At 52.2% G+C, this 14,965-nt stretch overlaps 6 protein-coding genes across 6 annotated transcripts; 3 read left to right on the forward strand and 3 right to left on the reverse strand.

The window, feature by feature from the left end:
• On the forward strand, positions 1-1,698 carry ALTATR162_LOCUS10235 (uncharacterized protein; the record flags this gene model as incomplete). The annotated part of the gene is made up of 3 exons (XM_043317871.1): positions 1-160; positions 208-489; positions 539-1,698. 3 exons carry the CDS (start codon positions 1-3, stop codon positions 1,696-1,698), a joined length of 1,602 nt encoding a protein of 533 aa, XP_043173806.1.
• A 1,274-nt stretch (positions 1,699-2,972) lies between these two features.
• ALTATR162_LOCUS10236 (uncharacterized protein) lies at positions 2,973-3,917 on the reverse strand (the record flags this gene model as incomplete). Its single annotated transcript, XM_043317872.1, has 2 exons — positions 2,973-3,182; positions 3,243-3,917. 2 exons carry the CDS (start codon positions 3,915-3,917, stop codon positions 2,973-2,975), a joined length of 885 nt encoding a protein of 294 aa, XP_043173807.1.
• A 1,672-nt stretch (positions 3,918-5,589) lies between these two features.
• ALTATR162_LOCUS10237 (uncharacterized protein) lies at positions 5,590-6,567 on the reverse strand (the record flags this gene model as incomplete). The annotated part of the gene is made up of 1 exon (XM_043317873.1): positions 5,590-6,567. One exon carries the CDS (start codon positions 6,565-6,567, stop codon positions 5,590-5,592), a length of 978 nt encoding a protein of 325 aa, XP_043173808.1.
• A 1,795-nt stretch (positions 6,568-8,362) lies between these two features.
• Positions 8,363-9,121, forward strand: ALTATR162_LOCUS10238 (uncharacterized protein; the record flags this gene model as incomplete). Its single annotated transcript, XM_043317874.1, has 1 exon — positions 8,363-9,121. The coding sequence occupies one exon, from the start codon at positions 8,363-8,365 to the stop codon at positions 9,119-9,121; it is 759 nt and encodes a 252-aa protein (XP_043173809.1).
• Positions 9,122-10,012: 891 nt separating this feature from the next.
• Positions 10,013-11,762, forward strand: ALTATR162_LOCUS10239 (uncharacterized protein; the record flags this gene model as incomplete). Its single annotated transcript, XM_043317875.1, has 2 exons — positions 10,013-10,053; positions 10,106-11,762. The coding sequence occupies 2 exons, from the start codon at positions 10,013-10,015 to the stop codon at positions 11,760-11,762; spliced, it is 1,698 nt and encodes a 565-aa protein (XP_043173810.1).
• A 392-nt stretch (positions 11,763-12,154) lies between these two features.
• ALTATR162_LOCUS10240 (uncharacterized protein) lies at positions 12,155-14,026 on the reverse strand (the record flags this gene model as incomplete). The annotated part of the gene is made up of 1 exon (XM_043317876.1): positions 12,155-14,026. One exon carries the CDS (start codon positions 14,024-14,026, stop codon positions 12,155-12,157), a length of 1,872 nt encoding a protein of 623 aa, XP_043173811.1.
• Positions 14,027-14,965: the final 939 nt, after the last annotated feature.

Raw genomic sequence — 14,965 nt, forward strand, 5'->3', positions numbered from 1 at the left:
ATGAAGTCCGTAGCTGTCCTCCCTGCCATCTTGGCGCTGGCAAACGCCCATGCCACTTTCCAACAACTCTGGAAGAACGGAAAGGATCTTGAGAGCACCTGTGCCAGGTTGCCACCTTCCAACAGCCCTGTTGAGGACTACACCAGCAACGCTCTTCAATGTCGGTCTCATTGATTCACTTATAGACAAGCGCTGACCATAATCCAGGCAACGTCAGCCCCGCTCCTGCTGAAGGAAAGTGTGACTTCGAGGCCGGTGACACAGTAACCATTGAGATGCACCAGCACAACACCCGTGACTGCAAAGAGGAAGGTCTTGGTGGTGCTCACTGGGGCCCTGTCCTCGCATACATGTCCAAGGTTGAGGACGCAGCCACCGCCGATGGTTCCAGCGAATTCTTCAAGGTTTACCAGAACACCTGGGCCAAGAACCCAGATGCCACCCAGGGTGACAACGATTTCTGGGGTACCAAGGACCTCAACTACAACTGTACGTACAAAGAAGTATAACTCCAGTGGCACGTCTAACATCCCTGCAGGCGGAAAGCTCGACTTCACCATCCCCAAGAACATCGCCCCTGGTGACTACCTCCTCCGTGCTGAGGCCATCGCCCTCCACGCTGCAGGCCCCGCCGGTGGTGCTCAACACTACATGACTTGCTACCAGCTTACTGTCACCGGTAGCGGAACTCTCGAGCCCAAGGGTGTTACCTTCCCTGAGGCATACTCCAAGACTGGTCCCGGTCTTGGTTTCTCCATCCACGCCGATCTCGACTCATACCCTGCTCCTGGCCCTGAGCTCATCGCTGGCGGCACCGAGGCTACTCCTCAGCTTCTCACTTTCGGCGAGCTTGCTGGTGCCCCTGCTGCCACCGCTACTGGTGGTGCCGCTGAGACTCCCGCTGCTTCCACTCCGGCTTCCGTTGCTGCCTCTTCCACCGCCGCTCCTGCTACTAGCAGCGCTGCTGTTGAGGCTGAGCCTTCTTCCGTTGCCCCAGTTGAGGTCTCTTCCGCTGTCGAGAGCTCTGCTGCCGCTACCTCTGTCGCAGCTTCCTCCGCGGCTGCCCCGGTTGAATCTGAGGCTGCCCCTACCCCTACTCCTGATGTCTCCAGCGTCGTTGCCCCCTACCCAGTAGCAAACAGCACCTCTTCCATGCTTCCCGGCACCGCATCCCCCATCGTCACTTCCAGCACCGTTGCTGGTCCTACCACCATGCTTACCGCTGTCCGTCCCACCCAGACCGCCGAAGTTTCCGGTCCCATCAAGGAGTACTACCAGTGCGGTGGTCAGGGCTTCAAGGGTACCAGCGAGTGCGCCGAGGGTCTTGAGTGCAAGGAATGGAACCCGTGGTACTCTCAGTGCGTCAAGCCCGAGGCTACCAAGCCTGGTCCTTCCAAGGGCCCCATGCCTTCCTCCGCTGCTGCTTCCAAGCCTACCGCCACTGCCGTAGCACCTAAGCCTACCGCCGAGGCACCTAAGCCGTCTGCTGCTAAGCCTACTTCCGCCGCCGCCGAGGCTGAGCCTACCTCTGTAGCACCCGTTGCCGTTGAGCCCTCGAAGCCTGCTGCTTCATCTGCACCCGCTGCCGGCGCTGGTGAGAAGACCTACACCCTTGAGACCTTCATTGCTTTCCTTGAGCAGGAGGCCGGTAGCGAGTCTGCTGCCAAGATTCGTCGTATGATTGAGGCTCTTCAGTAAACGATTCCGCAGCTTATGCGATGATCCTTTTGTATATATACTTCTCCTAGAGGGGGAACTTCAATTCTTGTAGCGATGTTTTTTTGGAATGATACTTCTTGACTACTTCACTTTCATGGCTTCCCTATGCAACTTTACTGTCTCGTGAGTTCTAGAGCGCTCTGCTTCGTGTCCATTACTTCGCCATCTATCATCATGTCTTTTGCCAGCTATGTTCCATCTTCATCAACAAAACCAACATCTGGCTAGTGTGCATCGTCTAGTCCTCTACAATCGTATAATCCGAAGCAAATGAGGTCAACTTGAACATACATGTGAGCATCGACTAATGAATGTTCATGCAGTCCACATGTCCACTGAAGTAATGCCACTAATACACACTTCGGACAGGAAGAAGGAGAGGCAATCGGTCAATTCTCGCGAGTCAGACAGAGTATTCTCATATAAAGGACCACATCGGTGATATCGGGTTTGGCGGATTCAAGTGCTTCTGGTGGGTAGATCCAACAATGACATAGTATAAAGAATATTTTCCCGTCGTCCAGCAGCAATTGCTCGGTGAACGTTTCGATTGGTTAACCCAAAGTTTGTGTGTTTTCTGTTCTACTAAACACACAGGGGTATTAACCAATATGCTGGGCTGAGATACTAGTCATCAAAACTGTCCGGTACAGTTGATGAAATCCTTGACGACGGATCCGGCAAACTTGAATCAGATCCCAGTAGTAACGGGATTTGTGTGTGGCTGCCCAACTTTCGGGTGTGTAATCGTTGCCATGAGCTGAGTTCTGCCGTTGTACAAGATTGATGACTGGGAAGAAGGCGAGCGTAGGGTGTTGATCACGTACCTGACTGACCAGAGCTACATTATGGTTACGATTGCGCAACTCTGAAAACCGATCACTAACCAATTTGTCACAGCGGTTATGTACTTGTTGGCTGAAAGTCAAAAGAATAAAACCGCGAAAATATGTGGCACTTCTGGAGGCGAACTTGATGCCATGCCAAGCGCTAATGTCGCTTTTTTCCATTTGCCTAAGAATTTTGGAATTCAGATGAGGAAGCGGCGCAAATTCATTGAAAGTAGAAGACGCGTAAGACTGATACGAACATATAATTACATTAGTGAAAGTGCGGACTGATGCGCAGTATGCTTTCGCATAACCTAAAAGCCCCAAGCAAAGCAAATCCAGACCCTTTTTGTGGTCCAACACCCAAACACCATGTGATCCCAGCCATTATCATGACTTCGTAGTACTCACTCTCTTTGTGTCTCACAACCTGAACTTGGCGCTCATCATCTTCGTGAACCTCGCATTGAATGCCTGCCTCCTCTTGCTCACGCTGCTACTGGGGATCAAGCTTGAGCAATCCTGGAGCTTACTCGCGTCACTCCCGATAACAGCAAATCGGTTCCACACTTCTGTGAATGCGCTGGTCCAGGCATCAGCGTCATCAGCGAAAGAAGACCATGTGTGTGCTGTCTGCGGAGACAGTTAGTAATATGTCAAGGTAGATATAATGATAGTCGAGACGAGACATACCTGAGATGAGTTCGAGAGGAGAACATCACTTTGCAGACTGTATGGCGCTGTGCCATCCTTAGTCTCCTTGTAGAAGGTATTGTCGTATGTGCCAGGTGTAGAGTCTAGACTTTTGCCGGCTTGCGACGGGTCATCGTTGAACTGTAGTGCCACACTATGCGTGCCCATGAGTGCAACGACATCATCGGCTGAGAAACCCTTCGCACTGAACGCTCCCAAGATGTTCTTCAAGGTACCGCGACTGCTCGGCACGCTTCCAACGGCTGCGGCCTTCGAGCTGTCCTTGCGACCGACTAGTGCTTGGACCCTGGGGCCAAGCGGACACGCTGAGATTGCTGTTGCGGCGGCGAATTGGATCATGTCGGCTGCAGCGACGTTGTACTTGTCGCTCCACCCCTTAAGCTTCTTGCAGATAGCAGAGAGGCCGGCGTTTTCGGATCGTGAGCATTCGTCTGTGAGGATGAGACTACCGTCACAGCCGTTGTTGATGCAGTCGTGAAAGGGAGCACGGATAGCTCCATGGGCATCCGCGCCACAGCCAGCAAAGTCGGATTGAAGTTCGGAGGCAACCTTGGTCCAAACGGAAGGGCATTTGGATGATGTGCGAGGCCAGATGTCGAAGGCCGAAGTCGATGTGGCCGCCAGGGCAACGAGGATGATGGCGGAGGAACGCATGTCAGTGAGGTGGCGAAGTTTGTCGTATGTAGTCTTGTGTTGATCAAAGGTAAAACTCCAACGATAGTGATGATAAAATCCAGTGATATATAAACGCAAGGCTGTTCGAGCTCAAAAGAAAGAATGACGAAACCGAGACTGACTGTTGAAACCTACAAAATCAAAAGCTGAGAAACGTGAGAAACCTGAAAGAAATATATACTTCAAACCCCAACGTTCCCCGCTCTCAACGGCTAGTTGGCAATTGAGCTAAATGATGATTAGAACGATGGCGATGGCAGCCACACCGACGCTTCCGTGCAAACTGTCGAATAATCGATATACACTAAACAGCAATCTTACCCACCGAGAATCTGCAATTGCACATCCATATGCATCTCTTATTCCCATTTTGACCAGTTTCAGCTCAAACCCACTCTCACATTCTGACTATTCCGGACCACGGCATTGGTGGACTGAGGTTGAGCAAGTCATTGATGGCTGGCGCTTCGATGCGATTCGTCGTCTAGTATCGCGCATCGTGGCACGTTCATAGTTGCTAACATTGGACTAAAGCAAGCCCCAGACCCTGACAGGTGCTACAAGGCTTATTTCCAGCGGTCGCGCTGACGAGTGGCTTGAGGTTTCGCGGTCGTGGAACGCTGATCTTGGCTGTTTGCTGAGTTGTTGTCGGGGACAAAATGCCTGACGTAAGATCGACACATGGAGGACCCACAATTCGTTTCCAGAAGCAGCGCAGCAGTCACAAAACCCGCTCGGACCGCAGATGGAGAGCCGAACTGATTTTTGTCGTGTCGTGTGAGTGTGGTGAGACTGTGCACGCGCGACGTCAAGACTGAGGGTTGTCGCTTTCCTAGGCGAGGCATCTCGTGCAAGTTTGAAAGGCTCCCAAGAGGTCAGAGTCCGGTATTCATGCTTCCTTAATTAGATTGACGTTTCAAACAGCAAGTACATGGCGTAATGCAGACCCTAACCCTCCATGCAAAGCAATATAACCAGATCCAGGAAACTGAGTAGTTGGGTCCCCAGAGCTCGGTACTGTGCTACCTGCGCAGACGCCAGCCAGACGCAGGCCAGGCGCAATGCCGGCAACACTTTGGCGTTCCGGTCAGCGCTACCCACACTACCCACGCTCCGATGCAATGCAAGCAATCGCCAAATCTAGCATGCATATGCAACTGAACGGAATTATGGAAGCGATGCAGATCAATGTTAGATCGAGCTTTTGCGTGGTTTTAGTGGCATTGTGGAGCATATACATACCCGGAATATGTTGCATTCGGTTCCTGTGTGCCCCGGTGGAGGCGGTCCTCAAGTTGTTGAACGAGTGGAGAAGACGATGAGTGAACTGCTTCCAACGTGCACATGAATATCACATGTGCGGAATTTTCGAAAGATTGAGATAATCACGCCTCATCTGTAGTGTGTCAAAGTCACGCTATATTTCTCAGTTCGGTGTTCATTGATAAGATCACTCGTGAAGTGTGCTCGTACAGTCATCCACTGAAGATTGACATCGTCGCACTACCTGTTAGGCTTATGCAGCAGTTCAGAAAGAGTCCGAAGACCAACTCAGACGGTCAAGTCTCAACCTCAGTCTTATGCCAAGTCCCTTGTGCAACGTATTCGCGTCATATACACCAGATCAGTATTCAGTTCAGCTATCTTCCTACTACGCACTATGCTTTCTATGAGTAGTCTTTTGCCTCTCAGAGTGTGTCCCGCCTCCGCTTGCGCTAGGGAGGATCTGCCAACCATCTGCGTCTACTTCGACAATATCTGTTCCGAAATCCGTCTCTCCATCGTATTTGTTCTCATTAAGCCTCCCCAAGTCCTTTTCCCATGCCGTCTGTGATGGCGAAGCAACCGCTTCAAGATGAACCTTGGATCTCACATTCGAGCCCGTGTCCTTGATCTGGAAACCCATCTCTTTCTCCATGACCTCGACCTTTTTCTTCAACAGCTCGTTGCCGGCTGTACAAAGGAAGATGTCAAGTTGTGTTGTAGCGATCTGACCGTCAAGCTTCTTCCCGATCAACTTGTCAGCAAGGCCGATGAGTAACGGGTCATCATCGCCACGGCACGACTTGACAAGCTCAGTCACTTGCTGTGAGCTCAGCGCAAGTTTACTTGCATCTGTAATGAACTTGTCGGTCAGGTGTTGAACATACTCTGGGGCGCGTAGAGTATGGGCGCAGATGAAGCGGATGCACGTCTCGATCGGAAGGTTTGCTCCAGCAAGTGGCACCATAGTAGGTGTGCACAATGTTGTAAGCCATTGTGAGATTGTAACGAGGGCAGCTTCATGGACCCTAATCTGAGCCTCCGACATCTTCGTCTTCGCGTGAATGAGCTTGGTCTGACCCTGTTCTTTCCGTACTTGTACTACGGGCACATCGAAAGTGAAGTCGATTGCTGGTGCACGCGGGTGCTTGGCGAGGAATGTAAGTGCACTTTGGGACACAGCCATCAAGGCGAGCCGGGGAGCTGAGCCCACACGGCGGCCGTAGATGGTGAAGTCGATAAACCCTTCGCGAAGCAGCCACAGTCGCATCGTCGGGTCCCACTCAGTGACGTCGACGGGATTGACCTGGAGTTGTTGCAAGAACAGGCGGACGCCAGCCTTTGAGAATTGAGATACTGTAGCCATTGCGATTCTACTTGTACGCTTGGTGCGTGTAGAGAGTGGCAATGCTTTCGAGTGGTTGGAGTGTCGAAATATCAACTAGGCGATCTTCGATGTTGATCAATCGATTAGAAATTGGTAAGCAACAAGGAGGAAGCGAAACTGTGTGCGTTGGCAGTCGTGGGTGAATCACTCATTCACTGGGTACCGTGGTACTCAGCCCCTCCCGCAGGTTGGCCAACGAAAGGTCTGCAAGATGATGAGTATTAATGAATCCGCTACTCTGAGAGGCTGAGGTATCTGCTCGCGTATCGTAAGCGGCGATGATTTCTTCCAACATGTCGGTCATCTCACGGTTTTCTCGCCGTACGTCCAAACGTTGGATTGGGTGCTTTTCTTCAGACAGCGAGCTGAGCCGCAGATGTTCAAGCTTTTTGCATTCTTGTAAAGCGTGCAATATCGACAACCAACTACCAGTAACAAGGCGAAGGTCAGAGAAAAGGGCTCGTCGTAGCGTCGCTGAGTGGTTCCTGATAATGGTAGCTAGATCATCTCCATGCAACGCACAGAACATAAGCTGGAATACTTCGAGTTCAGGAAATCTGCAAGAAGAAGCTAAGCTTCGGATTGCAGATGCGACATAAGCACTGCGATCCAGACTTAAAGTCAAGCTTTTCAATCTTGGTGCCGTGGCAACAATGTTTGCGATCCTACTCTGCCAGCCAGGAATGCGAGAAACGTCCTCGTACACGGTTAAGACGGAAATTGTGAGAGTTTGAAGATGCGAAAAGCGATGATATAATGCCTGAAGAGATTGTGCAGGCATATGGAGGACTGAGAACGGTAGAGTGGCTTCTTTATGTAAAGCAGTTCCACGTTTACATTTGGCCATGCGAAACTCGAGCAAACGAATATCGCTCTGGACGATGGCATCGACAACGACTTGAAAGCACCTGCTACGAAACAAGCGGTCGTCTTCTGAGATGAGGCTGCGGCATCCAGTCGGCTGGTCGTTTCTCGGATAAAAGTGAATGGCCTCCAAGTTGGTGAAGCCTCGCAACGCTCGAACAAGGCCATCGTACAACCGTTTCGGATATTTGCCTTCCATGACATATTTGAATGTAGTTGCCTCGTCATTAATATGTCTGTCTTGGATACCAGGCACCCTGGGAAACCGTTTGGGTGGGGGGAATCGGCCCACATGACTGATAGCAGCGAGAGTATGGTATTCACTGGACGTCAAAAGCTGGATCTGCAGGACTTTGACAGCACCCCGGAGATTTTCACACCGTGACACATTGAGGAGACGACCAAGCGACGGTGAGCCGAGAGTAGTCTTTAGTCGGGAAAAAGCGCATTCTACAAAGACTGAATGAATCAGGAAGCGCAACCTCTGGGAAGCAAGACGAAGGCTTTTGTAGGATGGTAGTTCAAGACTGGCAGCAACCAAGTCGAACAGCTCCACAGGAAGACGCTCTATCCGTGAAGCCATAATGGCATATTGATAGGGAGATGTGATGTGAAGGCGACGATGTTGATGAGTGATGGGTGCCACATGCAATGAGTGCACGGGCCAGGAAACACTCGTAAGAATCATGACAGCGTTGACCCCCGCAGCGACCCACGACCTCACATACAGCGACAGAAGCCACGCTTCCTGCGAGTGATCAGCCTTTTCGCCTGTCTTGACTCTTTCATCACCCCAATCTCACCTACTTTGCACCCTCGATCGCGGTTGCATCACCTGCGGGTGCCAAAGACCAGTCACGACTCAGCGGAGCCCGACAAAGACTGTCTGACAACAGCTCCAACCACTACCATGGACTCGATGCGCAGCCTCAACAAGTCTCTGCCCAAAACAAGACGGCAGCCCGATGTGCACCAGTCGTTCCGTACCGCGGCGTTGAACGTCACGAACCTGTACAAGTCGGCGCTTGCCGACCTCGACAGGGCCCGCACCGACGGTTACCAAGAAGCTCTGGACGACCTGCTCGCCTTTCTGGACAAGGAGAACATGGGTGTAGGAGACGGAGAGGGCTGGCGGATACGGCAGTGGGCGACGGAGCGATTCGATGGAAGCTTGCCGAAGCAGTCGAGCAGCGACAGCGACGAAGAATACCTGGACAACAACCGTGCCAGGAGCTCCTCACCCATCATGGATCGAAACCCCACCATGGAAGACTCGTGTACGCTGGATCCAACAACGGTTACGGAGCAACGATGCGACTCTGCGCCGCCGCTTCAGATGGAGGCCTCTACTACAGAGGCTGACATGTCGCCGCTACATCACGTTTTTGAATTCTCTGCCGCTCAAGCCTTCCCATCTGAACCACCAAACGAAACTGCCTCAGCCGATATGTCAGCTGCCGCTCGTCGTGCCTTCTCTACGCCCCGCCGTCCTTCGAATCGCTCGTCTACCCGAAACCTCCAACGATCCGCCGCCCAGAACCTTTTCCAGCTAGGCACTGGTGCGGGACAAAAGAGACGACTCATGAACGACTTCTTCAACGTCGACGGCTTCAACGACCGACGAGACGGCTCATCAGGCGGTGGACCTAAGCGCGGACGCATGTCATAGCACACGAATCTCAAAGCCTGAGAGTGCACTCATCGAACTCCAGGCAATGACACGAACGACAGTTGGACGAATCACGACTACCTGCATCATACCCAGACGGCGCATAGGGCTAGTGGATCATTTTTCATACGCATTGGGGGAGGCTTAATAGACGCATTCTGTGGTGTTCATTGCTTTTAGATCTATATACCTTTCTTTTCGTTTTCCACGGGTTGTGGTATATCATAGTGAAGTGCAAGTAGATGACGGTTTTTGTGAAGGGTTTGGTGTCAATACTATTGTTCGAAATCCTCCAATGTTCTTTTTGCTCTGTCATGTTGCAATATGTTACATGTTCCTCTCCGCGTCCCCCCCGTCATGAGAACCACCGATAGACTCCCAGGCCCACCATGACAGCGCTTGTCCCTGTTATAGCCATTCCTCTACTCCTCATACCAAAGATGCTTTTGCTGGCTCGTATCGCGGCTTCGTTGGCTTTGATTTGTGAATGACCGGAAACGTACGTGAAGGCACCGAGGCCAAGGAATGTTGCACTTCCTGTGTGTGTGTGTATTAGTGCTGGGTCGAATAACTAATGTCGACGAGGGTGCAGTACCGACTATGCGACATGGCGTGCAATCCTCAAACTGCGCTCTGTCATTCTTGAGGGCTTCTTGGAAAGTCGGAGGAGAAGGCGGTTGCAGGGCCATTCTCACCACTATCGAAAGGTATGCGGAGATGGAACCAAGTCACTGACTGTACCGTATAGAGGTCTTGCGACCACAAGTCTGAATAGCATGGTTCTAGCCATGCAGGGATCATCTAGCCCCGGAAACTCCCCGCCAAAACTGCCCCACGACGCGAACCTCACGTCTTCCCACGCGCATGGCTTGCAGCTGACATTTCTCCACAATGAGCGCAATCGAAGCTCTGTACATCTTTGACGAGCACAAGTAGGACCCAGCTTCTCACAGCGGGTACGCGATCCATCGCTAATGTCTCCAGCACGCCGCTCCTCGAACACACATACCTCAACCGCCCACCGCCATCTTCTGTCCTCCTGCCTCTCTACCTCGCGCATCCCGCCCCACGACCGCCACTGATATATCTGCCCAACACCAACCCGCCGACGCTGCTGTACAGCATAATACAAGACCAACTCCTGTTCCTGTGCCCGGCATCAGCTGACACAAATCCCCTCGCCGTCCTCACTTTCCTCCACCGCCTCACCGACGTACTTGAAGACTTCCTGGGCTCGCCACTGCTAGCGAGCAAGATCGAGGGGAACTACGATGTCGTCGCGCAGCTGCTTAGCGAGATGGTGGATGGCGGCATCATCGCAAACACGGAACCTAACGCACTGAGAGACGTCGTCGAAGCGCCAAATCTGCTCAAGAGTCTACTGGGAGGGGTCGGGCTACCATCTTCAACACCAAGCTCGCTTGCGCCGTCTTCCACCGGAGCATTTGGGCTAGGAGGTGGTAGGGCGAGTCCACGGCTGGGTCCCTCTCTAACCTCAAGTCAGACAGGCTCACCGGTACCGTGGAGGAGAGCGAACGTCCGGCATACGAGTAATGAGATGTATGTGGACATTGTGGAAACACTCGAAGTCACTCTTTCACCATCTGGTCGCCCTCTAGCCGCAATGGCAAACGGCACGATTGCTTTTACCGCAAAGGTCTCGGGTATTCCAGATCTCGTACTGCACTTGGGATGTGCAGGTGGCATACAGAACGCCGTCTCGCTTCCCGTTTTCCATCCTTGCGTCAGACTCAATCAATGGAAAGCGAGGCCGGGTGAATTGTCATTCGTCCCGCCAGATGGTCGCTTCGTGCTCGCTGGGTATGAAGTCGATTTACTAGGTTCTGCAGCACTGGACGCTTTCTCCACCGAAAAGAGCGCCAAGACCGCGAGTCCAAAACTCAATATACCCGCTACAGTATCCGTTCATCCCTCCCTCGGCCCCAGCGGCACAGACTTCGAGGTCAAACTCCAACTCAACCCACGCTTCAGCGGAAATAAACCCTCTCAACCCAGTGCCGCGAAGGCTAGTTTGAGTCGCACATCCTCCACAGGCACGACGTCCGCCCCTGCAATCGAAGAAATGACCATTCACATCCCTCTCCCGGCGTCTGTCAGAAACGTCGCCGACCTACGCGTCGCGCGCGGAACAGGAGATGCAGGCTACGCTCCTGGTGACAGGGCGATAGAATGGCGTATCAGCAGCCGTGAGATAAGCAATCTCATGGCTCAAGACCGCGGGGGAGGAATCGGTGCTACCGCTACACTGCGCGGTACCGTTATTGGCCAGGACGATCCGTCCGCCGAGGATGCCTTGGACGCTGGTGGACCGGTTTCTTTCGCGGCGTCGACGTACGACTATGATGATGATCAGAACACACAGGTATCGTTACCTATGGCTTCATCTTCCAACGTGCCAAAGCCGGATAGCGACGCGAAGATTAAGCAGGCGAACAAAGTCCTGATGCCGAGCTGTGCGACCATTAGCTTTTCCGTCAAAGGCTGGTTGCCGAGTGGGATACGTGTGGAAAGCTTGAACGTAGATCAGAAGAAGAGTAAAGGCTTGGGTAGCGGTGTCACCCCGTATAAGGGGGTCAAGTATCTATGTGTCAGTCGGAAGGGTGTGGAATGTAGATGTTAGATGCATACATTTAGTTTGTAACGGGCTGGCAGACAAAGAATAATTTCAGCCAAATACGTTCACAAGTTTTTCCACAGGGTCAATCGCATATGAAAGGTATTCGTTGATTTTGTCGATGACATTATAAACTATGCTACCTAACATGGATTGATGACGTTGAAGACATACCCAAATACCAAACGTCCAGAGATCCTATACGATTTTATCAATGAAACAAGCTGTCGCTCCATATACCCGTTTTTGCTGTAGATGCAAAGACCTGCAAGCCGGACAAAGCTCCCGCTTGAACGCATCGGATCGTACTAGCGTCGTGAAAGTCATCAAATCTTCTTTTTTTGTGTCGTGTCTTGCAACCACCCTTTAGGAGGATCGTGTCATACTAATGTGTTGGCCTAATGGAGAGTGGTAAACAGTGTCTCCCCAGCTGCTGGAGCAACAGGCTTGTTGCCAGGTGCAGGCTGAACAATGCTAGGCGCAGACTGTCCGACATTGCCACCTTTACCGCCCTTTCCGCCGCTGCGGTCATTGCTACCGCCACGCACACTACCCTCTGGCGACTTCCAAGTCTTGCGCGGACGGCCGCCAATCCGTTTCTCAATCTGGTTGACCTTGTCCTTCAGAAGCGTATACTTGGCTACCAGCTTCTCCAGATCAGCCGCACCCGTTGCGTTGCCAACCTTCTTCTGGTTGACAAGGTTGTTGGCTAGACAGTCAAAAACCGGATCATTATCCGGATAAGCAAGCTGGCAAACAAGGTTCATGAAATCGTACGACACATCCTGAGCGCGGATGCGGTCGCAGAACTGCTTGGTGAACTGAGCCACGTACATGTTGTTCAGGCCGAGGACGCGAGCAGCGCGACAGATCTGGATATTCTTCTTGTCGTAGACCTGCTCAGTCTGAAGCCTCAGAGAGTAAATCCTGCTTTGATAGGTCATCTCATCCATCCACTTGAGATGCGCCGTCGCAGCGTCAGTGTTCATTGAGCCGGCGGGGAGAACCCAGGAGGAGGCGTCAGGATTCTCGGTGAAGTATTTCAAGGCCTTGCTTGAGCACTGCATCAAAACGTACTTGGTAATAGTCGCCAGTTTGACATCTCCAAGCCTAACGATGACCTCGGGACCGTTGCCAAAGACGACACGCTTACCGTGCGGCATGTGACGAATGTCGGCCGAAAAGTTGAACTCCGGCATAGCGCCCGTCTTATCGCGCGCCTGCCTGGAAGAGTGGCCCCAGGGTGTAGTATGACCGTTCTTCTCGGCCATAGGCGAGGATGGAAGTACGACCTTCGTGGTAGGTGACGCGGTGGACTTCTTCCCGTACTTGGACATGTCAATCGGGAAGATCAAGGTGTTGGGCTTCGGGGCCGGAGGAACAACCTTCAGCGTTTCCTTGGTCACAAAGATAGGAAAGTCGGTCGCCCCGAACGATGGACCACGAGCCCTCTTAGCCGATGCAGTCTCCGTGGGTTCCTTGGAATCCTCGGTCGCGGGGGGATCAACAATCTCGAAGCTATCTGAAGTCTCAGACGCGGTCTTTTCAGCTTCAATCTCCATCTCGATAACGACATCAGTTCCGTCGATTTTGGTGCTCTCTGAAACTTCGTTCTTGCGTCCATCCTCAGTGAACTCAGTGTCGTTTGTGGGCACTGTGACAAGCGAGGCTGACTCCTGCTCGAGATTGCGAATGGTCTCGACCTTTTGCTCCAGGTCAGCCTCCAGGTTCTTGATTCGGCCATCCTTCTCTTCTACCTTGCACCAGAGCTCCTGGTTGTGGAGGAATTGAGCGTTGTTCTCTTTCTTAAGCATCTCCATCTTCTCATCCTTCTCCTGTACTTCCGCTTCAAGGCCGCCAATGTGGTAGTCCTTGTCCTGTACTGCACCTTCCAACTCTGCAACACGAAGAGTCTTGGTGATGAGCATTGCCTCCAGCTCCTTTACCCGCTCTTCTTTCAGGGCGACGGTAGTCTCGAGGGTGGCAATCGTCGGATCCTGGCTCATGAACTTCGCGATGAAGCTGTTATCGTCATCGTCGTCAGCCCAATCGGCCTTTTTGCCATTGGTGGCCATAGGAGGTTTTGGAAAGGTGCCGTTCGACGCGCCGTTCGCGGTGTAACCGTTAGGCATGCCTTTGAGTACGAGACCCTTCTTCTGCTGAGGGTCTGACTTGGGCTTCGGCGGCGCTTCGGCGATCCTGGGGTTTGGAGAGTCGGCGGTCTTGATCTTGTTGCCGCCAGCAGCCCAGAAGGAAGGGGCTGTCGCCATCTTGTACAATCACTAGGCGGGTAGAGGTAGCGTTTGAGGTGTGGTTTGCTGCGTGTGAGTGGAGAGGTGAGCAAAAGGTACGTTTTCTACAGACCGATCTGCCCAAGGAAGTCGCAAATGGCGCGCGGGGCCAATTTGATTGTTTGGGGTTATAAAGTGTAAGTTGTGACAGAGCAGTTGAGAAGTGAGCGTCTGTGGGTGGAGAGTAAGAAGGAGAGTGGGTGAGAGCTGACTATATATCCGAAGGTGTACGACTAGAGAAATTAAGACGCGTGTGAATGTTGAAGTGTGCGAGTCCAAGCCTTTCGTGGTGCTGAGAGTCAAGTGAAGGCAAGGAAAGTGGGACACACGAACAAGATCCCTCAAAGAGCAGGCGCAATCGAACTGTCAAAAGCCTGCTCCAGTTTCACCGCGCATGCAGACGCAAATTGCACCGTTTTCACATATCGCTACGATTTCCAGGCAAAGTATGCTAGCGATGCGGTCGCGGATGCTGATATTTCAGATAACAGCTTTCTTATAGGACGAGAGAACGGAAAGACGCAGTTGCCATGTGGTTGCTCGGGTCAAGGTTATGACACCGCCCAGCCTCAAAGAATCCACTGACCCCAGCCAGACTTCCCAATCCTATTCGATGACAGAGCGATAGCATATACACCACTCCCGGCATGAATCACTGGCTGCAGTCCAATGGCCATCTTTCTGGTACAACAAATCTTTGAAAAGAGGAATGTCGACTCTCTCTTATGATATATCGTTCCAGGCAGTATCCTATATGTAAGTCATGGTATCCGCCGCAGAATTCTGTATATCTGACGTGTCGATATCGCGACGCGCTCGCTGTACGTGGAAGATGAGGTAGTCTTCGAAGGACGTACATTCACTCTAATCATATATCAGCAAACCTGTATCCCGAAACACTAATAGAGAAATTGAGAT

Source organism: Alternaria atra (assembly GCF_907166805.1).
Source record: "Alternaria atra isolate CS162 genome assembly, contig: 32, whole genome shotgun sequence".
Classification (NCBI taxonomy): domain Eukaryota; kingdom Fungi; phylum Ascomycota; class Dothideomycetes; order Pleosporales; family Pleosporaceae; genus Alternaria; species Alternaria atra.